The 26,351-nt window shown below is 35.7% G+C and overlaps 1 protein-coding gene, 2 long non-coding RNA genes and 1 other non-coding gene across 4 annotated transcripts; 2 read left to right on the plus strand and 2 right to left on the minus strand.

Annotated features, from left to right (window-relative positions):
* Nucleotides 1-4,064: 4,064 nt before the first annotated feature.
* Nucleotides 4,065-5,017, minus strand: LOC103422849 (uncharacterized). Its single transcript, XR_011573081.1, has 2 exons — nt 4,555-5,017; nt 4,065-4,412 (listed from the first exon to the last, which is right to left on the minus strand). It is a non-coding gene; the product is annotated as an uncharacterized lncRNA (long non-coding RNA).
* Nucleotides 5,018-18,977: 13,960 nt separating this feature from the next.
* LOC139189308 (uncharacterized) lies at nt 18,978-19,963 on the plus strand. The gene is made up of 2 exons (XR_011573082.1): nt 18,978-19,285; nt 19,364-19,963. It is a non-coding gene; the product is annotated as an uncharacterized lncRNA (long non-coding RNA).
* MIR391 (microRNA MIR391) lies at nt 19,127-19,223 on the plus strand. The gene is given in 1 exon segment (NR_120970.1): nt 19,127-19,223. It is a non-coding gene; the product is annotated as a microRNA MIR391 (primary transcript).
* A 209-nt stretch (nt 19,964-20,172) lies between the features above and the next one.
* Nucleotides 20,173-24,233, minus strand: LOC103447862 (proteasome subunit beta type-4-like). The gene is made up of 7 exons (XM_008387067.4): nt 24,012-24,233; nt 23,859-23,923; nt 23,597-23,673; nt 22,529-22,658; nt 22,187-22,346; nt 21,876-22,061; nt 20,173-20,572 (listed from the first exon to the last, which is right to left on the minus strand). Exons 2-7 carry the CDS (start codon nt 23,918-23,920, stop codon nt 20,459-20,461), a joined length of 729 nt encoding a protein of 242 aa, XP_008385289.1. The 5' UTR covers nt 23,921-23,923; nt 24,012-24,233; the 3' UTR covers nt 20,173-20,458.
* Between the last annotated feature and the right edge of the window lie 2,118 nt (nt 24,234-26,351).

A 26,351-nucleotide genomic window follows, 5' to 3' on the forward strand; every position in this document is an offset into this window, starting at 1 on the left:
CAAAAATTTGGATTACTTGATACGGTAACTTTGGTGAAAGAGATCCGAAGATAATCTCCTTCCTCCAGGATCAAGGGAACATTGCTATTAAGTTTCAGGTCTAGAAAATAAAATAAAAATTTGATAGGACTAATTGGCATTTGGCAATCTTCCTGCCGCATATTAAATTGTAATGGATAAATCCGTTGTTGAAGGAAGAAATGAAAAAGTCGTGTCAAACAATTTCGAAAGGATAGAAGTACCTATTTTCTTAATAATTGTCACTATCAGATGACTGCGATCTAAGAACCACCATTTTAAATTAATACTATGGACCTCATCCTCATGGACTAAAATTATTTCCCTATCTCTTTCCATCCCCTTCCATTCTATCATCTCACATTCTTTTTTTTTTTTTTTCTCTTGCTATAAAAAATTAATATAAGATGTTAACATGATTTAACCGTGACCGTTCAAATAAGAAGAAAGAAAAAAAAAAAAAATAAGAGAATGCTACTCTCATCCTCACACTTAACTGGCGGCAATTTTGGCCCACAATCATCATGCACGCAAGTACGGAAAACACTTCCTCAGCTTCCGTGATGTGTATGTCTCTCTTCACATTTAATTACGTGAGAAGAGGAGAGAAACAGACATTTCAAGTTGCAACAACGCGGATAGGATTAAAGCAGTTTTTTTTTTTTTTTTTTGTTTACGCATTAATCCTTACAAAAGGAGATAAATCTCACTAAGTAATGGCTCGTCTATGAACATGAACTTGAATAGTATATATCTGCAAGCCACTATCTCTTCATGCTGTCAGTTTTCGAAATTCTTTTCTTTTTCATGTCATATACTGTTATATGAGATTAGTAGTTTTCAAATTCATGTTTGTAGAAATTAAATGGAATTTGATCCTTACATGGTGGCTTTCTGTACCGCACAAGGCCCATAAGTGCATAAGCAAAGTCAAGGGATTTCCTTCTAACTAGTGGCTAAGCGTACGCAACCTACATTCATTCACTAGATTTGTGCTTTAGTCAATAAGTCATTTCGGTCACTGAGATTTGAAATCGATAGAAGTGGTCATTGAGTTTATCTATAGTCAATCATTTTGACCTTTATGTGAAAATTTGATAAATAACCTCAATTTGATAAATAATAATAGAATACTATTTTCGCTAAAAAAACTTTTTTAAATAGACGAAGGACTTGAAAAAGTTGACGGTAGGATTAATGGTGCGGGGCGGAAGTGGTCTAGCTGAAGGACCACACAAACTAAAATACGAGTTAAAAGATTAAACCGTAACGCGTATAGGTATAAATTCAAATACCATTACTCTAATTACGTAATAGTATTATTCATTTCTACCCATGGCGTAAACTGGTAACAACTCAATCACGATTAAACAAGTAACATAGAGCTCTGTCTGCCAACGATTGAATGACTAAACAAGGAAAAACACACAAACAATTGACAAAGATGGATGATTGTATACGCTCATGTGTGGTCATGTCTTCCACATGTTGATTGTCCCAAGTCCCAACACCGCCAAGAAAACTAATCATCCCCCCCCCCTCCCCAAAAAAAAAAACAAAAGGAAAAGGAAAAGAACTCTTGGTCTTTCAATTTTATTTCGTCCTTAAATTTTTAAAAGTTGCTACAAAAATTGATAGAATAGCACGTAACTATTTTAGAACGACCTTTCAATAAATCACCTGTTTTTCCAATCTACCGTAAATATGCTGCCATGCAACTAGTTGACCCTTTTTATCGTGGAGTAAGCATTTATGTTGCAAAACAGACATATCCACCAAATTCAAATAGGTCGATTTAGTTTGGAACTGTTTCTTTATTCAACACTAAACTAACTAAACCCGCCAACGAGAGTTGATTGAATTGATTAGGATCATTCTCTTTGCTAGGCCAATATCTAAGTTCGAGTTCAACCGAAAATCTCTCTTAGTGAGCGATCTGTAAAAACCTGTAAGTGTCCCCTCATCCTAAACTTTTAGTAACAAAAAAACTAACTGAACAAATAAAACTAATTTTTCACTTTAAAAACAATTGGCTGTAAGGGACAAGACTGAATTATATGATTTACATATTGTTTTTTACACACGTCTCCATTTGACAAGTCGTTTCACTAATATACTAGTTTACGAAACGCCGTATCAACTTGGTTTTTATCCGTGCAAAAAATGTTTTTGCTAACACAGCTGACACTGTGATCTGTTTGAACAAAAGAATCAACTAAATTAAATTGCGTTCACGATTAAATCTATCAACTTTTATAGCTAACGCCACAATTATCCTCTCTTTTAACATATTTTTTGAAAGTTTAAAGACTAACTTCAATAAAAGGACCAAAATAGGCAACCACTAAAAATAATGCAACTATTTTGTAATCAATTTATTATTTGGACCAACCCTTTTCTTTTCTTCTAGGACACATGATATTAATGCTTTAGGAGATTGAATTCAAGCGTACTCCAACTCCACCCCTAAGCTATCATATAACAAGAAATTTGATTTCATGCAACCCATTCTCAACCCATAACCATATGAGCTCCAATCTTTTAAACGTGAAACTTGTTCGTATCGGCTTCATAACTAATTTCAAAAGAAGCTTCGATCGGTTCTATATATATCAATATAATTCTTGGATATAGCACTTGGATTACTAGATTTGGTATATTTTAATCCATTGATTCTCGTCATAAAAAATAAACGAATCCATACCAATAATTATAACTAGTACCAGAGCATTTGTGGTTTCTATGCTCACGACAAGAGTTGAACTCTCGTCATCGTCCTTTTGCTTAGCCAAGCTTTAAACCTCACATGAATGAAAATCGAAAACAAAAGGAAAAGAGAAAATATATTTCTACCCATAGAAAAGGATAAGAGAACTAAAACTTACATATGGTCGAAAAGCTGATGCCGAGAGAAGGGGACTCTAAGTATGTGGGACATCCATTGTCATATAATCTTCCTCTCTAAGTTTTTCAATGATTTGCAGACAAACTTACAAATGGTTGAAAAGCTGATGCCTTGAGAGAAGGGGACTCTAAGGAAGTATGAGGGACATCCATTGTCATATAATCTTCCTCTCTAAGTTTTTCAATGATTTGCAGACAAATGATCGATATTTTACTTTTAGTTCTTACATAAAGAAATAGTAATTAAATCAAATAAATGATTTCGAATGCAGATAGATTCACTTTTACTAGCTTGAGAAATGATAAACAAACACTCTTTTTAGTTTTTTACTCACCCTTGCTTAATCTTGTGTGTTGTTCTAGTTGATTTATTCAATCTGACGACAAAAATAAAAGGCTTTATAGCCAAAATGATTTCCGAGATTGGCATAATTCTTCGTTTTGGTCTCTATGATTTAAAATTGATACAACTGGTGTCTGAGTCTTTCCACCGTTAGTTACTTTGGACATTTTATGACAAATTTTCGTTAAATAAGGAAAAATGATAAAAATACCCTTAATTTTATCATATCATTTGGCCCATTGTTTATTAAATTTAGGGTATTTTTGTCATCTTAGTGCTTATTTATCAGAGATTTTTCACGAAATGACCAAAATAATTGATGATGAACAAACTCAGAGACCACTCCTATCGATTTCAAATCTCATATAATATTTGAATAAAAAACCAGAATAGAAAGAAGTATACGAAAAGTCAAAAAGAGGTGTAAAAAATCACCTCGTTATAAACTTTTCTTTTTATGGTCAACATAAGAATTTGAAGTTGGATCAAATTCAAAACATGGATGGATGGATGGAGGGGTGGATGGATGCATTGCTCATGCTCATGCTTCATGTGATGAGTGTTCTTTGCTTTGTTTAATGGTCAAGATGATCGTTCTTTGTTTTTTTGTTTTTTTTTTAGAATACTGATCGTTCTTTGTTTGAACAATGGTACAAGTGTGCCAAAAGCAACCAGCAAACAAGAAGAACGACAAATCAAAGGCAAATATCCCAAAACCCCATAAAGCAAAAACGCCAAAAAAACCCTGATCAAGCATAGACTCCAAATTCTGACCCGAAATAAAATAGAACTCCAAATATATGTTAAAAAATTTCATCAAATCCTTCATACATCATTAAACATTAATTCATAATCCAAATTAAGTAGGTTCATAAAACACATAAATTAATTAAGATTAAATTTAATAAGCTAACTTAAGCTAAGCTAATAAGCTTATGCAGCTTTTGCAGTACAAGCCAAATAACTGCAACGCAGATCATGTAGTGCTGTAGCTAGATCTCCATCATCATCATCAAACTTGATCTCTTCTTCTGCAACTCTTTCACTTCTAACTTCAAAACCCACTTCTTGATTTGCATGCAGAGCTGCCCTAGCTTGTGATCTCTTCCTTCTCATGGCTTCCCTCCTGCGATCATGATCTACCATCCTAAAACAAAAACCACCCACAAAAAAGAATCAAAACCCAATAATATATTCTGAAAAATGGAAAGAGAGAGCTTTAGAGAGAGAAAGTAGTGAGAGAGAGAGAGAGAGAGAGAGAGAGAGAGAGAGAGAAAAGAAGTTTATACTCCTTAGAAAAGGTGAGATGGTGATGGGTTATCCCTGAAACACAGAGAGGAAGGCCAAAACTGCCATGGAGGTTTAACATGGACTGCATTTTCTTTCTTCTTTTTTTTGGGGTTTTTTGAGGAGAAAATGATTGGGAGAAATTATTGTATGTGTTTTTGGTGAATTTTGGGATGGGGATTTATAATATAGGGAGGGATGGAGAGGAGTTGAGTTGGTGAGGCTCCAAAGATGAAATAAATGCAAAAGTCGGGTGGATCTATGACCGATCTAATTGCAGAAAGGAGACTGAAAGTGTAGAAGAAGAGCATAGCAAATATAAGAAGCATGCTTGGGTCCTTTGCTATTTACTGTGCAGGTTAAGATGGAGATTGTGCCACATGGTAAGAGACATGGGCTCTCATTTCCTTTGCCATTTGAGTACTAGGCAACATTTGGGTTGATGTAATTTGGACCTAAAAAATAAGGCCTATGTATATGTTAAGAGCAGTCCAATGTGAAAAGAGCAGTCCTATGTATATGTTATGAGTTCAATATATTGATATCACACTCATGAGTTCAATATATTGGTATTACGTTCAAATTTTCCAACCCACTATAGAAGTGTAATTCCCATTTGGGTTAAATATGTTGGTATAATATCAAACTAGCAATATTCTGAATTCCAATAAGAGGGTATCATGTGTAGTGAAATCGTTAATTTGTATTACATACGATATTAAGTTCCATTCGGTTTACATATGTGTCAACATTATTTAACCCAATCTTATATTGAGACTTTCGGTTCAGATATGTTTGGTTTGGTATAAAATATAAAAAGCATAAATAATTTTCAAACTCGGTTAGCCGAAGGTTTAATTTGCAACTAATAAACTCTCAATACTTATATTGAGATTTTCGGTTCGGATTGGTTTAGTTTGATACACAAAATAAAAAAAGCACAAATTACTTCCAAACTCGGTTAGCAGAAAGTTTAATTTGCAACTACTAAAACCTTAATACTTATTTTGAGACTTTCGATTCAGATCAGTTTGGTTTGGTACAAAATAAAAAAGAGCATAACTAATTTCCATACTTGGTTAGCAGAAAGTTTAATTTGCTACTACTAAACCCTGAATACTTATATTAGAAATGCTAGCTACTCGTTCTTATTTAACAATTCAAAATCGTCTATTGACCAAGTTTAAAAATTGTTTAGTCATCTAACAATTTTAAAATAATTTCATAATTAACCTTGAGCAATGAGTACGGCCGGATCCATACGAAGTTCAGAAATAAAATTATAAATTTTGATATTAGAAGGTAAAGATATTATAAAGAATGAAGCAAACTAAAGGTGGAAATTTTGTGTGCACATTTTTTCTTAACGAGTGAACGGTTGATATTTAACTAGTTAAGATCGTTCACAAGTGAAAACAAATGTGTGAGCAAAGCCCAAACTTGAGTTGCACAAAACTAGAACACATGGTACAATGTAATATTGCAAACTAACAATATCAAAATATTTCTTAACAACGAGATATCTTAAACTAGTTTAATTTCCGAGTAGGGGAACTCAAACTCGATCGGTTGCAAAGTAACAGGAATAGCAGATCCAATTATGACATTCTTCAAAATCAAGAAGGCTGGCAATCAGTAATGAAAGAAAAGAGGAAGGATTAGTAGAGATAAAACTACACTTGCTCTTTGACCCTATCGTAGTTCCAACGGCTATATGCCCGTTTTAAAGATCGGGTCAAAGAGCTTCAAGGTGTTATGATCCCACATCGACTACACTTATGGGGGTGTAGGGGTTCTTAAGTCCTTGGGGTCCTCTCACCTATTGGACTAGTCTTTTGGGTTGGGCTCTTCCCTTGGGCTTGAGTACCTAACATTGGTATCAGAACGTAGATTCCCAACACTGCAGAGGGGGCGACTTGGAAAGGGCTACCTTAATGGGACTTCCAAAGGGTGCGCCGCCGTTAAGAGTGAAAGCCACCAGAGTAAGGGCCGCCGTGGGTGTTGGCTTCCGAAGGGTGGTGTAATGTTATGATCCCACATTAACTACACTTATAGGGGTGTAGGGGTTCTTAAGTCTTTGGGATCCTCTCACCTATTGGACTAGTCTTTTAGGTTGGGCTCTTCCCTTGGGCGTTGGGTCCCGACGCCACGGAAGGGGCGACCTGGAAAGGGCAACCTTAACGGGACGACCAAAGGGTGCGTCGCCGTTAAGAGTGAAAGCCACCAGAGTAAGGGCCGCCGTGGACGTCAGGTCTTCTGAAGGGTGGTGTGATGTTATGATCCCACATCGGCTACACCAGAAATAATGTAGTGGTACTTAAGTACCTTGGGGTCCTCCCACCTATTGAACTAGTCTTTTGGGTTAGGCTCTTCCCTTGGGCTTGAGTACCTAACATTCCCAAATTCTAACATGCGCATGATTTCTCAAAAGTCTACGGGTCATCTTCTTCCCCTGATAATGTAATGTAATGGCATTGTTAAACATACGACAACAACGTCTAATTATAATAACATTGCATTCTGAAAGTAAATTTAAACAAAACAAGGATGGAAATCTTGGTTTAATTTCACAAAAAGCATCCTAACTTTCGGATGTGAGTCCAATATTCGTGATTTTAAGTGCACCGAGATATTACTGGGACGGAAAAAATTGATAAAAGTATAAGACCTATTTCTTTAAATCTCACCCGTTTATTTTATGATGTTGTACATGTTCTGCCAAATCTCAGCCGTTCATTTTGGATGTGAATCCATATATTATAATGCCTAAGTTGCTCCATTGCTGGAAATAACGGATCAGGATCCTCTCCTGAGCTAAGGGTGAGGATCATCATGTGCAAGCCCATTGGGCCATTCAAATTTTATCCAACGGTTACAATTATTATAACTTTTAGAGATACCCCTTGTTTGTAGCCGTTGAAAAAAATTTGAACAGCCCGTTGGACTTGCTCAGGAGGATCCTCACCCTTAGCTCAGGAGAGGATCCTGATCCGGAAATAACATTCAGCATTCTCCATGCCTATAGTCTGCAATAACAATATAGAGAGCGCCAATTCACAAATTTCATATGTAGGGGTATGTAGGACTTTTTGTATCCAAAACTTTTAACAAAACAAAAATTTTAACTTCTTAATTCTTAAAAGTGGGTTTTACTTCTATGCTACGTAGCATTAAATGCTACGGCATTGAATGATCAGAATTCAAGGGATCACAACAAAAATAATAAGATTCAAATTTAAAATGTCTTGCTTAACAAAAAATGGATGGAGTTAACCACAAAGACCAAACTGCCACACCAAAAAGAGTTTAAGAACTGTAAAACGACAAGAGAAAACTTCAAAGACAGCTATAAAACTCGGGGACAAGTTAAGGACCATCACTGTAACTAATCCTATGTCTCCGCTTTGCTATGCAAAACAATGATATGCTGATAAAACCTCATGAGCCATAACCAACTGATCGACACCAACTACACATCATCGAGGGCAACATTCATGGCTTTGTTCTTGGCGTTGTTTAATAGATTTCGAGTGCCGCTTATCCCCGAGCTTACTTATTTCTCTATTTTACTAAGATCGGAGGTGGAAGTGAAGCTGCTAATCGATGGAGCCGGAGTGGTTAACCACCACGTTGCTCAATATATAGTCCGTTAAGGAAATGGTCAAACTAGTAGCTAAGGATTTTGCTCCGGATAACATATAAGGAAGTCTTTAACATGACAGACAAGATGAAGTATCTTCGTCTCGTAAAGTGAATGGACTAGGATTCTTTTTAGATCCCATCTGGAACTTCAATCTAGAACGTTCATGCAAATCGAGTGGCCATGAATAATTTATTTAGAGACCGTTTGATAATCATTTTGTTTTCATTTTTATTTCACTTTATTGAAATATGAAAACTAAAATCTTCTTTTGTAACTACTTTAATTTTTTTTTAATTAATGAAAACTACTTTCTTGAGTTTTCACTGTTTGGTTTTCAATTTTTTTTAAGGGTCATTTTGGTTCCGGTCCCTAATCAACCTAATTGTTAGACTGAAACCTTGTTTGTTTAAATATTTTGATCGAGGTCCTTCGCTTCATTTAAGAGATTTAATTCATGCATTGTGCATTTAATGTCCCACAAATTATGAAATTTAAACAAATTCAAATAATATTTTTAAATATAATAAATACTTAAAAATCAATTTTAGAGTAATATTGTTCTTCACAAAAAGCAAAAAAATAATGTTCTTCACAAAAAGCAAAAAAATAATGTACCCATAATTATTAACATATTATAAAATAAAAAATAATGATATATTTTAAAACATAAAATAAATACATATAATTAGCATGGGTACATTTAAATTAAAAAATATGGGTACAAATACAAATAAAATTTAAAAAATATGGGCACAAAAATGAATTAATATATTGGTACAAATTAAAACTGAAAAGAAAAATGGTACAAATTAAAATAAGGCTTGCAAATTAAAAATGGGTACAAACTAAAAATAAAAATATATGATAAAAATTTTACCCATAAGTATAAATATACAAAATGTAACGTTTCTAATACTAAATGAATATATTTAGAAATAAAAAATATTTTATTATTGAAATAATTAATGACGTTTATTGAAATCTAAGAACCTTGATAAAAAAAAATTGAAAAAGAATAAGGTTTTAATCAATGGAGTAGGAAAAATAGAGATGGGAACCTAAGGGTCTATTTGGTATTCTACTTGAATCCAACTTTTTTTACTCAAAAACAATTTTTAAGTTTTAGACCTTAAAAACTTTCAAAAATTGAACTCAAGACTAACTCAAAAATATAGTCTATTATCTAAAAACATAAAAAGTGAGTTTTTAGAATTTTTAAACTTAAACTCACTCATATCTTTTCTCTCCCTCCTCCCCTCTCACTCCAAATATCTCTCTCTTTTCTTATTTCTCTCTCCGCCTTTTTTTTTTTTTACCTTTTTCGTCTTTCCTCCAATCCCCTCTCTTTATTTTCTTGGTTCTTTCTCTCACTCCTCTTCCTCTCTATCTCATCCAATCCTCTCTCTTCTTTCTCCTTCCTTCAATCATTTCTTACTTTATTTCCTCTTCTCTCCTCTTTCTCATTCCTTGTGACTCCCTCTTTTAAGATTTCTTTGTCTAGTTTACGTCGTACGATTTAAAATTTTTAAATCGCAAACCAATCAAGTTTTTGAGTCTTAAAGAAAATTGTTTTTAAGAAATGTTTTAAGAAATGATAAAAAATTTCAAATAAGATACTAAACAGGCTCCTTCTTTTTTTAAATTGAAAAATAAAAGTAGTTACCAAACAAGATTTCAGTTTTCAGTTTTTGTTTTCACTTTTCTGAAAACCAAAATTGTTTGGTAACTACTTTTAGTTTTCAAAAAGTGAAAACTACTCTCTCTAGTTTTCAAATTTTGGCATTGAGTTTTTACTTTTTGGTTTTTCATTTTCATTTTTTTGAAAACTAAAAATAGTTACTAAACAAAATTTCAGTTTTTAAAAAACTAAAAACTAAATGGTTATCAATCATCCCTTATGTTTTCACGAGAAATGATGGACTAGCCCCCTCATTTGTTCGTTTTCTTCCCTCTTCTCTCTATTCGACTCTATTACCTATCTTCTCAATCTGCTCTTTTTGACACACCCCGACCTAAATCATGGTGTGTTGGTCGTCACGTGAGAGTGACGTAACCATGTGCACGGTGCGGAAGCAATAATGATATAAGGAAATACGAATAACTAAAAACCAAGCTACCATAAATACTAGCTAAGAAAATGTGCTAGTGCGAGATTAAGTCTGAAATACACCATTAGAGCATAAATAACCTAAGTGCAGTCCGACTGGACAAGTACTAATTATACAACATCCAAAGGTGATCCTACATTTGCGATGCTCTGTCAGAACCACCGTTCAAATCCCCGTGAGCCAGTAAAGCACCTCTACCTAAAACCTAGAGGGGCGCAAAACAAAAAGTGTGAGTGGGCAAAAACAAAGCTTTTCAAAATCATTTCATTTATAAAAAATGCTAACCCCTCGCCGTAAAACCTGTATAATTTTCCAGAAAAATATGTATATATAATAATAGAAATCATGCTCAGGATTAAAACACATAGAAATATACCATGCCAAAGTATCTCAAATAAATGCCATAAGTAATCCAATTCAAATGTATCAATGTCAGATATCATATCAGCCGGATCAACCTAACCTGCACGGCTGAGTCTATAGTTCATAACCAATCTCAATCATACCAAATTAAATCATGCACACGAGTCGGAACCACCTAAAGTGGTCTGTACGACAAAACTAGGTGTAAAATAAATATGCTCTAGTGCTACGATTATGTGAAGACTGTGCGAATAATCGCGAGTCACCTATGAGTCGGAACCACCTATAATGGTCTGTACGACAAGCCTGTGCACCTAACTTGGATTCAAGGTAAGCATATGGTGCAGGAGGTGAACATCACGTGAAGGACTATACCCTAACTCTGGGCGGGAGCACTAACACCGGGGTACAGGTTTATGAGCTTTCAATACATCACACATAATCACATCATATCTCGCATAACTGAAGCTATCTCATATCTTTAATTTATGAACTTACCTGGCAGTTACCTGTGCGTCCGCAACCCCAATCATAAATATATGCAACTACTAGTGCATAAATAAAATAGGCAGATACTTTGCATGGTATTTCAAAAAACGTATAATCATTCAAGTTCATTTTCTGGGAAAAATCTCAAGTATATAGGTATATACGGAAAACCAAAATCCCACTCATTGGTATGTCGAAGGGTCGTAGCCCCCGAGCCTCGATTGATGGCGCTCGTCCTAAGGATAGGTCTCACCTATATGCGAAATAACTAAATAAAGGTTATTTAAAGCACATACACAAAACTAGGAAATAATTTCTTATACAATGCTTAAATAGGGTGTTTGAATACACCAACGTGATCTACTCAACACCACGAACATCCCCATATTTTTAGAAAAAAAATTTGAGCACCCACGCGCCGGCCAAAGCACGGCCAGATGTGCTGCCCACGCGTAGGCACGTGCCTGGCACACCAAACGGATTCCCTAACGGCGTTAGGGAATATTCCGTAAAAAATCAGAATATGCCGTTATGTTTACCTGACGGCGTCAAAATATTCCATCAACTTTGACGGAATATTCTCCTCCTTTTTCCTCAGATCGCTAAAGCCCGGCGCCGGTCGTCGCTGCACTCTTCGGTTTCTGGAAAAATTTCAAATCTTCATATCTCCTTCATTTCTCAACCAAAATTCTTGAAATTTATATCAAATTGAAGCTTACAACAAGTAGAACAAGACCTTACCAATTTTAAGCCTTAAAATCCACAGAATCTCGCCGGAGAAACCTCGATAATCCAGCCTAAATTTGAAACTCGCGAACTGGGACTTCCCGACTTCCAAAACACTTTAACTTTCTTCCCCGAGCTTCGTGAAGATGTTTTAAGGCTTCCTATAACCTTAAAACTTCTTGAAAACTTCACAATCACGAGTGCATGAACAGTACTCAAAATCGAGGTTCTTGGGTTCTCGGGTTTTCGAAGCTTTCACATCCAACCAAAGGTATAGAACAACTCCTGAGCTTACTAGGAGTTCAAAGATGCCAACTACAACCTCGATCCGTGACTGGAAGTGTTGGTTTGGAAGTTGTCTGTATGTTGTACGAAAAATGGATGAAATTCGAGAGGGAAGAGAGAGAGAGAGTCAACGGGAAGGTGATAGTGATGGTGTGTTTGTGTGTGGTCCAGGTTTGGCAACCAAACCAAAAACAAATAAAACCTTAAGTTCTAATTGGGTCCAAGTACTTAGGAAAGAAAATAATTGGTCCCCAACCACAACTTAAACCGCACAACACCACAAACGTTCAAGGGTACTATAGTCATTTCACACTATCGAGGAAATGTTTCGGGATAGGCTGTCACACTTTTCTTCTGTTCTCTCTCTGTGTGTGCAAAGTTTGTGAGTTTTTTTTTTCTTTCTCTTGCAAAATTTGTAAGTTTCCTTACCAGTTAATTTTATTAGAATAGCAAGTAGATTGAACAAATTAATAAAGGTTTTGTCATAAATGATTTTGAAATTGATCTAATTCATTATTTTTCCCCTTAATTTGAAAATCAATCTATGTGGTCCCTAAATTTGATTACCTCACATAAATGTAGTTCATGCTGTCTAAATTTATCAAATTTTTTGTTTGTTACTAATGTGGCAAAATAAAATAATAATAATAATAATAATAATATATTTTGGATATTTAAAAGAAAAAAAAACTTTAGCCCCATCCACCGTTTGCCAAACCCAACCACCAAAAGCCCATCTCCACTCCGGTGGTGGCAGTTGTGTTGTTGAAGCTACATGTGAGGCTTGCAGTCTCTCTCTTTATGTATATATACATGCAAGGTTCTAAAAATCGTTAGGCGCTAGTCGGGCGGCGAGCAGGGACTTAGCGCCTAGGCGGTTAGGCAGCCAATGCGAATTTATGTTAATTTATTGTATATCTTGTAAATAAGTGTCTATTTACACTTAAAAAAAAAACTATAATTGTGTTTGGGCCCAAATTTACACCATCGGTCCAAGTAATTAAGGCCGTCAGATGATTAGAGATTTTTCTTGACATTACTATTGTTTTGAAAATATCCTTAAAGTGTGCAGAGTTGTGATATGCGTAAAGCTCCATGTAGAAGAGGCTGTGTGAAATGCCGTGCAGCATTAGAGTCCTATCTTGCATGCGAACCACAAGGAACAATAACACAAAGATGCAATTAATATTGGATGATCATCATGTGGTTATGCCATTTGGAGTAATCAAAATAAGGTGATGTGATAGGATCATGGTGGTTTTGCAGATAATGCAAAACCATCAACCATGTGTTTTAATTATCATGCATGCATGGATAAAGCTTATGAAGAGATGGTGGGATAAGTAGCACCACCAAATTTACAAGATTGGATTCGGCAAATGGTGATGACGTAAAGGAAGGTCATGATAAGGATGGTGATGATGTAATCCTATTTTAAAAGATGGGATTAAGCTTTGATTGATGTGATAAGGTCTAAGGCGTGAATGTAGGTGCATAAAAGATAAAGTTTTCATAGTTTCATTTATTGTGAATATGCATAAGATAAATGCGTGGTTAGCAACAACAATTAAAGATTTGGAGTCACAGAGCAATTGGGATTATTTTCCACAACTTAGGCATGCAGGTCTCTATAAATACTTAGGCATGCAAGTCTCTATAAATACCAAGCGGCATGCAACATTATGGGGACCTCCAACTCAACACACAAACTGCCATGCGCAAACCTTCACTCTACGCGAAACCTCTCAAACATCTTAAGATTTTTTATTTTCTTTTTCGCCAACACATCTTCAATTTGGATAAACAGCACTGTGAAGGCAACCGGCAAACATCTTCAGTTTGGATAAACAACACTGTTGTCGTAGAATCAGCCGACCGTGGAGCACCTTCAGTTTGGATAAACAGCACTGCGTCGAGGCCGATTGGTTATCTATCCAAGTCTCGGTCGAGAAGGATTTTCGAATCCTTATTGGCAGAGGTCATCTCATTTGCCTTCTCGGCGAAGTGAGGTGTTACAAGTTACTACATTCGGCACATTGAAAGCCAAATTTGATATTGAACTTCGCATAACTAGCAGCCTTGTCTTCAGGCTCTAGAACCTGAAGGCCGAGACGTGTTCCTTCATCGGCCGCAGTCACAAGATTAAGAAGTCAGCAGCACACCCAACGCAACATCAACATATTTTACTCCTCGACCGAGCTCGGCCGACGAGTTGGCACGCCCGCATACAACCGAATGACGTAATTAGCCCATTAGTTGCTCGGTCTGCGCGTCACGTAGGCTTGGTAGTTTTTAGGGTCAACAACTTGTATGGACAATAAAAGAATGACTACATGCAAAAATAGAAGTAGAAGAATACACAAAGTACATCCATCCAACAAGTTCAATATTTAAAAAACAGTAAGCATATGATCATAATGAGGAGTATTCTTGGATGATTGACTAAATTCTTCTTGTTCATGATCCTTGCATTGGATATGATTGACTAAATTCTTATTGTTTATGATCCTTGAATTACATTGGACATAGACCAAATTATTTAATCTTGTTGTATCTAGTTTATTTCTTTTCTTTGTATATATCCCTCAAAAGTGCTCCAGTTCATTTCACAATTGGATGAACTTGTAGTCAATCTATCATTTGCAAATTAAGTACGCCATTTCCATAAGTATACCACCATGAAACTAAAAAAGAAAAAAGCACACAATTAATCATAAAAAATAAAAATACAAATAAAACCAAACCGCTACCGCCTAGGACCGCCTAGCACCAGACCAATTTTTCGATGATTTGCACTAAATCGCAGCAGACCACCTAGGGTCTAGATGGTTGTCTAGAACGATTTTTAGAACACTGTATACACGTTATTCTCGTTCACTTGGATGGGAGCCGAATTCAATTTGCATATAATGTGTGCCTCCCCTTATGTGCAACGTCATCAAATTCATAGAAAAAACTTAACGAATTTGGATGGCATTGAATATATTAATGTGAGGTAGTTAAATTACATTGATTGATTTTTAAATTGTGAGACCAAAATAATGAGTATGATCAATTTCATGAATCATTTGTGATAAAACCTAATTAAGAATTTAAGATGGAGTGTGCAAAACGGAAAATAACAAACTAACCTGCTACAACGGTTCAGATTGGCCGATTTGGTTGCTTTGGCCGACCTGATGCCCACACCAACATGTAACAGTGGCTAGATCCTAATTATTGGATGAGTAATGCTTGAGAGATCAACATTTTAAAGCAAATTTTGTAAATCATATGACGTGATTATTGATGATTAGATTACTGTTTAAGTGTTGATTAACATACTTATTTCCTATTAGTCACACATTATTAAGACTAACAGATAGCGTGGTTGTTGATGATTGAATACTGATTGATCAGTTACTAGTGCATTATTGATTTGGATTGAATAGTGAATTATCTCTCACACTAATAACTAAATGGCTAAAAACTTTCAACTTGGTCGATTTTGGGAGCAACATATATGTGACCCCTACATTGAGCGATATGTCTCGTCTCTATACACACACGCATGACTTGACGGTCGAATCTCATCATTTTCATCCAATAGGGTCCTCTTCCAATCATTTTGATGATCTTAGAGATCCGTGAATTGTATATGTTCATCGTATATCATGCGATCAATTTTTGTCAAGTACGGTTTATGTTTAATTTTAAATAACAATATTTAAAATGATTTTTTATCACACGATGTACGATAAACGAATACGATTCACGTACTTTCCGGATCCTCACAAAAAGGATCCCACGAGAATCCCGATTCCATTTTCATAGTTAACCTTTAACAGTTGTGTAATGTACCACATTTCCTAATCACCCACCAGACAGGGACCAGTGCGGTCACCCAGCGCCACAAAAATGCCCAAAGAGTGGTCACAGTTGTTATGCTCGATCTACTCCTATTTTTTGTTTGCTGCTGAAACAAACCTGTGAGGTCCAAACCTTCTTGAAGGTCTGCATCATCATAAATGAAAACAAAGATGTGCTGGGGGTAGGAATTGAATGAACTCTATACATTGAATGCATTCGTAAATATTTTTAGGGTTAAACTCTGTTTACTACCTTCATGTTTCGTGATTTTTAATATTTAGTACATCAAGTTTTTTGCATTCTAGAGTTATATCTAAAGTGTTAATTTTGGAACAGTCTCATATATTCGTTAGTCAAATTGTTAATTCTCTCGTTAAGTGATGACGTAGTGCCCATGTGGATAATGATTAGGCGCCATGTGTCATTAAAAATATTAAAATAATCGCGTTCCCAACCTAGAAGAAGAAGAAGGAAAAAAAAAAAATAAGTTCGTCATTTCCAGATTAATGGAGATCTACCACAAAACCAGTCCAAAAATCATCTCAAACTCCCCATCTCAAAGTATTTTCGAAATTCATCCACATTGAAAATCCCAAAAATATGGAGTTCATGGTCTGGGTTCGCGTTTGCGGTCGCGGGGTGGGGGGGGGGGGGATGAACTGGGTTTGGGTTGCTGTTTTTTTTTTTTTTCTTTTCTTCTTCTTCTTCTTCCCCATCTTAAAGTATTTTCGAAATTCACCCACACTGAAAATCCCAAAAATATGGAGTTAATGGTCTGGGTTCACGTTCGTGGTCGCAGGCCGGGGGGGGGGGGGGGACGAACTGGGTTTGGGCTGCTGTTTTTTTTTTTTTTCTCTCTCTCTTCTTCTTCTTCTGGGTTGCAGATTCGGTTTTTTTTTTTTTCTTCTTCTTCTTCCTCCTCCTTCTTCTTCTTCTTCTTCTTCTTTTGAGTTGCAGATTCGGTTTTTTTTTTTTTTTCTTCTTCTTCTTCTTCTTTTGGGTTGCAAATTCGGGTTTTTTTTTTGTTTTTTGTTTTCCTTGTTCTTTTTCTTCTGGGTTAGGAGCAGGGGGAGAAGGGATGGGGTTTATTTATTTATTTATTTTTCTTTTTAACTTTTTCTTCTTCTGGATTGCAGATTTGGTTTTTTTTTTTTTTCTTCTTCTTCTTCTGGGTTGCAGATTCGGGGTTTTTTTTTTCCTTCTTCTTCTTCTGGGTTGAGGGTGGGGGGAGAATGGATGGGGTTTATTTATATTTTTTTTCTTTTTAACTTTTATTTAACTTCTTCTTCTTCTGGGTTGCAAATTTGGTTTTTTTTTCTTCTTCCTTCTTCTTCTGGATTGCAGATTCGGGGGTTTTTTTTTCCTTCTTCTTCTTCTTCTTCTTCTTCTGGGTTGGGGGCGGGGGGGGGGGGGGGAGGGGGGGAAGGGATGGGGTTTTTTTTTTTACTTTTATTTAATTAATTTTTTAAATATTTTTTTAATGACACGCGCCACGCCATCACTTAACGAGAGAACTAACAGTTTGACTAACAGATGTATGAGATTGTCTTAAAATTAACACTTTAGGTATGACTCTGGGACGAAAAAAATTTGATGTACTAAATGTTGAACACCAAGAAACATGAGGGTAGTAAACAGAGTTTAACCCATATTTTTAATTAACTGAGTTACAAAACTATATCAATAATTCATCTCGTCTAAACTTGATAATATCAAAATTGCAAAAAGTAAATTAAGAGCAAGAGCAAAGCACTTGAACTATCCTTTGTAAGGCATAACAAAGAGGCTAAGGATCTGGGAGGCAATAGGGCAATAGTTAGCATGAGGTATAATTTGCCGTTCCATGCCAACAAGTCCTCCCTTCCAGTGAGGATTCTCTCTCCTCTTATTTTTGGGTGGCATAACTCAAAGACATCATATTTCTTTTGAATGGTCTAAATTAAAAGACGGGGATGGGAGGAGACAAAAATAGAAGGGGAGATAATCCAAGTCTCTAGTTTTTTAACAGTTTGAGTTGCTACTTGGACTTCATTATGCAGATAAGAAGCGTTCCTCCACGCAAGCACAACTTGATATGTTTGTAGAAATGTGTTATTTTGTATTTTTATTAAGCTAATTATGTACACATATCAGACTATGATTCGTCATTTAGTGTTCGGAATTCGAAACTCTCCCGCACTAGCTAGCACTTCAATTATTGAAGCGATCTTAACTCATGCACCAACTGTGATTCATCATTTAGTGTTCGGATTTCAAAACTCTCCCGCACTAGCTAGCACTTCAATTATTGAAGCGATCTTTACTCATGCACCAACTATGACTCGCCATTTAATGTTCGGAATTCGAAGTAGCTAGCACTTCAATTATTGAAGCGATCTTGACTCATGCACCAAGCAACAAGTTGCTTGTTAGTGCAACGTTCATGCCGCTGTAACCTCTGGTATTTTAGCAATATGAAATTTCACTAATTGACAAGATAATGCAGACAAAAGACAGCTCGTACTATATAGCACTCCTGACGTACCACAAGTGACCTCATAAATTGTTTATGTGACAATTTAAGCACTTAATTCCGCCAGCCACACAAAAAAGTGTGCTTGAATCATATTTCAACGTGACGAACTATTTATTTTGTAAGTTGCACCTCATAAATCATATTTGCAAAATATTTAGCTCATTCGGAAATATTTAAAACATCTAATAGAATTCAAAGAAATTGACCAACAATATGTTTTGAGAAACATTAAAATTTCATCAAGACAATTAAATGAGAAAATGGTTCCGGATTGAATTGAATTTTTGTAAGAATGATTCGTGAATCAAGACTTACAAAATAGGCTGGTTGGATTGTTGAAATTCAATGTGAAGTGAGTCCCACAACTAATTTTTATTTTTTTTGAAAAAAAATGAGGATCCCTTGTATATATATAGGATTTAGGATAGACCGTATACATTTATATATATTTATCTATGTTTATATGCATATATGGCTGGAGGCAGCCTGGATAAATATGTTTGTATATATAAAACCATGCTCCATACTGAAGCAGACTAGAAGCTCGTACACCACTGACCACGCCGCCATGGATACTAGGAGAGTAAAGAATATTCGGGAGGTTCGCTACGCAGGAGAGATGACGCCGACGGTCATGTTCTTAGTATTAGGATTAGAACGACGGCGTCATCTCTCCTGCATAGGAAACCTTGCATTGTATGTGCACCAAAACCACTGCCACGGCAAATTGGCAATCAGATTCGGATGAAAATAAGGTCCTACTCATTATTTCAATTCGTGCTTAACCGTAAAGTTTGTTGTTTAGTGTTAAATATGTAGTCTTAGTTTTGCAGGTACACAACCTAATTCGATATGGTTCATTGCACTTCCAAAGCTTGGAAGAAGAGCTGCATAAAACTTGGTTACCAAATGCTTATATTATAACTAATATTTTGGTTTTCTCTTTTTGTGACTAGCGGGGATAGGTGATTCAAATTTAGAACCTCTTTCAACATTCGAAAAAGAAGAATCAGGAGGTTTTCATTTTCATTTTTTTAAAATTCTCCCCTCCTCTATGCATCCTCGAGAAACTCCGAAATTGGTGTACACTAAAGAGGAATGACGGCAAACCTTGGTCGCACAAATTGGCCCACAATTTGTGCAACAGCTAGACAGGAGTCAACCATCCCATGTCATGTTTACACTTCATCCCAAAGTCATCTTACCAATCAAACTCCACTAGCGTCCCAAGCTGCCCCTTTGGAGTTGGGTGGCAACAATTTCAACACTCCAAGTTGCCAACCAACTCCTGGGGTTTCTAGTTGGCAATTTTTTTTTTTTTTTTTTTTTTGGTTCTAGTTGGTAATTTTGATAGTTGATTTGTACTCTGTTTTACCTTTGTTATATTACCTGTGTTATCTACAAGATTTGAAAGCAAGAATCTATTTCACCGATCTGTTTTGTAAATCCATTGCAACAATAATCCAGGATGTGCGAAAATCACTTCTCTACACGATATCCGACTACGATCTGCAATCTCTCAATTAGCACGGGTTTATGATAATCGCTCTACTTATTTACATGTATTGTCGGGGCTTTTGGACCATGCATTATTTACGAATAAACTTGATCAGTGGTTCAGATTCGCAATTGACAAAATATATGAATTTCAAACCACATTTTTCCCAAATAATTCAAAATAAGTACGCACAATGCTTTAAATATCACTACAATACGTTCATGCTTGTTGGATGCTGCAACACCAACATAAAGAAAACCCAACGATGTATTATCGCTAAAATGTTTCTCAACACCAACCAGCCACCAAGAAATATATTCCCAGGTGTCAACAATGTTAAAAGTTCATAGTTCCAACCGTAGAAACACAACAAATTCCAACTTGGCTCCATGCTAGTTGTTCCATGTTCCGAAGATATGTAGCCATCCAGCTACCATGATCCTTCAGCTCCCAATGTTGGGTTTTCGAAAGCGGAGAAACCCCAGAAAGTCTTCAAAGAGTAGGGCTGCGAGATAGTCACGCCTTCTTCAGTGATCTTAGATATCTGCAATTTCAAATTTTAAGAAGTGGTCATCTTACAAGGAAGACAATAAACTCCACCCTTACAGCAGACAATATTATCAAGAACCGTCCAGAGACAAATTGCTGCGTTTCTTTTTCGGCCTTGCAACTACTGTGTTAATTTCAAACTACTAGTTCACACAGTTATCCAATGTGTGCAATCATCACTTTATTCACAGACCTATAACAAAGATCAAAGTTTTCTCCGCTAACAACTTCCCCCACTCGGTGAGGAAGTCTTAAAAAGCTTGAACTTTTTCTTTCCAATGGTTGGGCTCATAAGAGTATGACTAATTTTAAAAACTGAACTCTTTACACCAACTAATGTAAGAGAATATATGCAAACCCAACTAACATAAAAGTGAAATTTGGAGGAAATCCTCGATTTATTAATGACACTGAATTCCGAAGGCAAATAATTTTCCACTAGGCCTCTACAAATAAAATCAACTTGAAAGAGTAAGGAAACATAGACATGCAGAAATAAAGCTATTACATATTTTGTCAACCTCAATATAGAACACTTCCTACACTTGGTGAAGAGTTAGGACATACAAGCTAGCTAGCGTCCAGGACTCAAAAATTGAAAAAGGAATCCATAGGAAGCTGGTAGTACTATTGTCTGGCATCTAACTAAATCCATAAACATATGCCACCAACCTTCAACGCCTCTTCGGAGATGAAGTTGACAATGAAAATAATGTGATGTTCATAAGCACATTGCACACATCTGACAAATGGGGTTTTCAAGAAGAATATTTTCCTCTCAAAAGGACCACCATCACCTAAATACTTTCTTCAATAAGTATATAGAAACTATGATTAAATTTTACCAAGAACCTCATTCTACAATGTATTTTACAGAAAGTACGTATATTAGAAAACTTGTTGGGTAGAAATAGGAAAACGAAATCAAACGAAAATTGAAATCAAAACCATGCAGTCCTGTTCATCAGAATAACAAGTAATATTTCTCTTCGCCCACTTTAAACAATTTCCGGGGCTAAAGCCCAATCTATTATCAGTAAAATAACTAGTAATTACACGGACAACAATAGCACCAAAAAGAACAATCTATTGAAAAAGGCTTATCAGGTTTCATAAGTGTTGAAGATAAAAGATGACAGACAGGCGGCTTATATGCCAGTTAAAGAAAATAAACAGATAGATGCATAAGAAAGCTCTCAGGAATCGTTAGCCAAAAATTACGGAATATATAACTTTAAAATTGTTAGTATCAAAGGATACTAAATAATAGAGCAAATAACAATAATCAATTACTCTACCTGAAGCTTGTTCACAGCAGACCGATCACGATAGAGAAGGACACGCATGCATTTCTCCAGCAGCTTTACACCTTCTTCGAAAGTCAAGTTCTCATGCCACTCATCACGAAGAATAGGCCGTGCAAGGTGATTTCCAAACCCAGTTGCTACATGATTGTCCTCGAAATTCACGCCTATCATGCTAACCTGGATAAGAATAAAAATATGACAAGTCACTAAGTCAACTCATTCAGTAAAAATAAATAAAAAATATGTTCTAAAACCATACAACATGCTACAAAGTGTTAAGGGAAGGAAAAAAGGAGCCCTACCATCCCAAGATACTTCTGTCCCTTTTTTACTCCACCAAGGACAAGAGAGTTCCACAGTGGATTGAACTTGTTACGCCTATTGTACATCACACGAGTCAGATAGTTGTGTACCTCTTTCGGTCCCAAAGAGTTCCCATCATCCCACATGTTGTCGTATAGGCTACAACCAGAAAACTCAAAATGAATAATCCTTTAACCAACTGTTGCAAATGATACAAAGAAACAGCAAAACCAAAAAAAAAAAAAAAAAAAAAAAAAATGAAAAACAGAAATGCAATGAAAACATTAAAAAAGGTAGCTAAACGGTCATCTTCATAATTTTCCTTAATCAGGAATGCTTACATGAGTTCATCAAGATAACGTAATAGCTCCTGAAAGTCACTTATTTCTCCACTTGCACCAAGAAGAGAATGCTTTCCAATGGGCTTCATTCGCTCCACACTCTTATATCGCAGGGTAGACCCATAAGAACCTATCAACAAATCCATCATTTTGATACTGTTAAGAAAGATGAACACACACAAAAGGAGCATGCATGGGTGTCTAAATTTTGCGTCATGAAGTACTAGACCTCCAACCATAAAAAAGAAGAAGAAAGAGATGATGAATATTAATGATAAAAAGATGGGCCATAACATAAAAACAATGAGATAGATAATACATTACATGGTACAAAGACCGTTAACAGTTACAATAAGTGCACAAAACTGGCACTCAGCAAAAAGAGAGGAAGAAGAAAACAAAAACAAAATAAAGAATACCCTTTTGTTTATGTACCCCCCAAAAAGGAATTCTGCAACATTCTTGATAACTTTAAACAGTATCGATGCAAACTACAAACAACCATTTATCCTTTGATTAAATGAATAGCTTGCTAGGACCTAAGTTGCCTAACTTTGCTTCCTGAAACATGCGGAGGAAATTGAAGATATCCCATTGTCCTGCACACACTCTGTGCTTGTTTTATTTCTTCCCGATATTTGTAACTTTCACAGAACGTGAGAAGTTCAATTCTGTTTTTTATTACCATTTTAGCCTTTATCGTTAGTTTATCTCGACTACATTTGGCATTGTAGGGATCTAACTGCTAACAATGGGCATTATGTATAATAACACAGAAACTAATGTACCGTACTTTGGAAAGACTCTAATTTGAACTATTTCTTTTCAAGATAAATTGGCACAAAGAGAATAAGCGTACAAGAACAACTCCGAAAACTCCATAACAAACTCGATAAGAAGCTAAGATAAAGGGGGAAAGAGTCCCACCTTCCAACAAACACCAGAAAAAAAGTTATACACAGCACTAACATCATCAATTTTCAATCTAGAAACTGACCAACAAGTTCAATCAAATAAAATATTAAAGCTTTGTTTTGTGACGCAATGTGAAAGAAATTGGCAGCTAACCTCCCATATCAGCAGCCATCAAGATTCCATCTTTGTACTTGAGAGCCACAACAGATGTACCAGTCACATATGGGTACCTTCAAAAAGTACACAAAAAACACAAAAAACAAAATTAAATAATTGAAACATCAAACAGAAAGCTAAATCCCCAACAGCCCAAAATACCCTAATCTCTGTTACATTCAAAAAGTACAGAGAATTTGTTGAAATTAAACATAGAGAAAACGACGAGAGAGAGAGAGAGAGAGATTAGAACACATACAGGGTTCTCTGAGAGCCTTCAGGATTGCACAGCAGGCCGGGTTTGGATTGATTCGACTCCATTAACTGCTAAAAAAAAAACCCTTCAAATGTTAAATCCAAGCAATTAAACGACAATCTGGGTGGTGAAATCAAATGGGCACTTGAAACTTACACTCGTTCTTTGCTTTCTGAAGCTTTTTGTTGTGAGATCGCAGAGAGAAGAAAGCGTTAGACGTTCTGAAGCTCAGTGAGGTACAAATAAAGACTTTTTACCCCTTTTCCTTCTGCTCAAGACATCGCGACCCGAAACATTACTCGGATTCGATTAAGGAACACTTGGCGGAATTGGACTACAATTCTAAGCCCAACTAGAAGCTATGGCCCAGCCCAATTCAAATAATTTGGGCGTTTTTGTTAAATTAACTTGTCTTCGACGTTAAGATAAATTGTGAGTTTTAATGACAATGTTGGAAAAATTGAGTCGTTTATAGTAGTTCCACCCTTCCATGAATTGCTAGGTAACTGGTGGGTCAACTTCAGCTGGACTAACAGCCCATGTAGATATTGCCTAGGCCTTTACCTAGGGGAGGTGACGTCAGGCTGACGTTACTGTGACGTTAGTCGCGCAATGAGGGGAAGTGAGCCGCCAATTTTTGTTGTCAGGGGCTTACGTCTGTTCAAAAAATAGAGAGCATGATTCTCTTCCTTTGAAATCCCGTCCCTTCTCTTCTCTCATTTTCTTCTTTTATCTTTTTCTCTCTTTAAAGAAGCGAACACAATAAGTTGTATTGGCTCAATAGTAACTGTTCATTTGTAAGTGAAAGATTTTACGTTCGATTATCGTCAAAATACGAATTTGAGCCACATTATTATGGCTAGCCAATTGTGAGGCTTAGTCTATTCTCCCCTAGTAAGGATAATATCGTTTGTATAAAATAATAATAAAAAAAATAGAAAGGGAAGATGAATTTACAAGGGAGAGAATCAATACTCTAAAAAGGAAAAGGATCCTAGCCGGATTCTTTTCCTGTGGATCATAGGAATTCTGTAATCGTGATCGTTCATCGTATATTGTGTGGTCAATTTTCGTTAGGTACTATTTATATTCAATTTTAAATTTTGAAATGATTTATGACTGTACGATATACGATGAACGATCACGATCACGGAATGATCCTTTTCCCTCGAAAAAAATAGGGCACCTCCAACGATTAGTACAAGTGGATCTCTCTGAGTTGTTGAATTTCCATTGATCATAGGATCCAATGAACAAGTTTAATCTTGCTTTAACCAATTTGTTTTTTTTTTAAAAAACTTTAAAAGAATGTTTTAAACATAGGAACATAAAATTAAAAATACAAAAAGGAAAAAAAAAATATTTGTCTATAAATTCTCAACCATCTTCTTCATTTCTCGCACCAAAATACAATAGAATCTTCTTCCTTTCTCGTATCTTTTTGAACTTTTGTAGTATTGCTTTTTATTTTACTTTCATGTGAATAGTGTTTACTAAGACTAAATATTGTTACTCAATTTAATTATTTTGAAAAGAAAAAAAAATCGATAGTAATTGTCATGCAAATTGTAAATGGTGGAGTTGCACTTGCACTGACAGCTTGCTAACCTTCTCATCCTCTTCTTTTAGGTACTATTGGAATAATAAGATTTCTTCTTTATATTTCATCTTTCAACACCTTCAAAAGTAAAGTTTTGTATTCCAATCTAATCCTTTACATCAAATGAAACCTAAATTAGCGATTCCGGTTTCATGTAAGCGATATTACAATTCGAACTGAGGACAAGTTTTTTGAGTTAGCTCACCCTCCTGGGATGGCGACCTTTTGTCCCGGCCATTGTACTCTTTTTCTGTAGTGGTGGCCACCACTATATATAAACAAGGGCTTCTAATTGCTAATTAGTTCTCTGGTCCCTTGATGTGATAAATATATACATAAGTGAGACATAAGCGTTTTGACTACGCTTGGTATGTGAGAAAGAGAGTTTCGGAATGGGAAAATGCTGCCTTTTTCATGGTTTGTAAGTCCATGCTTTTTTTATTTTATATATATTTATATATTTTTATTTTTTAAAGGGGGACAACTGGTGGCAAGCCACTTTTATCCATCCATTTCGGAGGCCGGAAAGATTCACAGAGACATTTTAGCCTTTATTTAGCTACAAGTCTGACTTCCACACCATGTAAGTTCATACTTTGACAAACGATTTACTGGGTCACGGGAACATAGTGGGGGGGGGAAGTGAATATCTTCACCAAGCATGAAAAGCATTGATTGCTATATTTTTATAATAAATTTGTCCTCATTAAAGACTAAAAATGTCATTATATATAAAAAAATTATATTTCTTACCGACTTTTCTATCGTTACCAAACATAATAAACTTTTTATTCGTTGAATTCCTTTTTACGTAACAAAAATGGTATTTTTTGTGAAAGTTTACCTTTTTACTTTGCACTACACAGTAATCTCATCGAAACAATACAATCTTATAG

The sequence above is a fragment of the Malus domestica genome, chromosome 11, assembly GCF_042453785.1.
Source record: "Malus domestica chromosome 11, GDT2T_hap1".
Lineage (NCBI taxonomy): Eukaryota > Viridiplantae > Streptophyta > Magnoliopsida > Rosales > Rosaceae > Malus > Malus domestica.

Bases quoted from the DNA above. Each gene is read 5' to 3' on its own strand.
- LOC103447862 (XM_008387067.4), bottom strand. From the start codon at position 23,920: ATGGAGTCGAATCAATCCAAACCCGGCCTGCTGTGCAATCCTGAAGGC. The intron at 22,659-23,596 runs GTTAGCTGCCAA...ATTTGTTGATAG, and splicing joins GATGGCTGCTGATATGGGAG to GTTCTTATGGGTCTACCCTG. The intron at 22,062-22,186 runs GTAGGGCTCCTT...ATTCTTATCCAG, and splicing joins GACAGAAGTATCTTGGGATG to GTTAGCATGATAGGCGTGAA.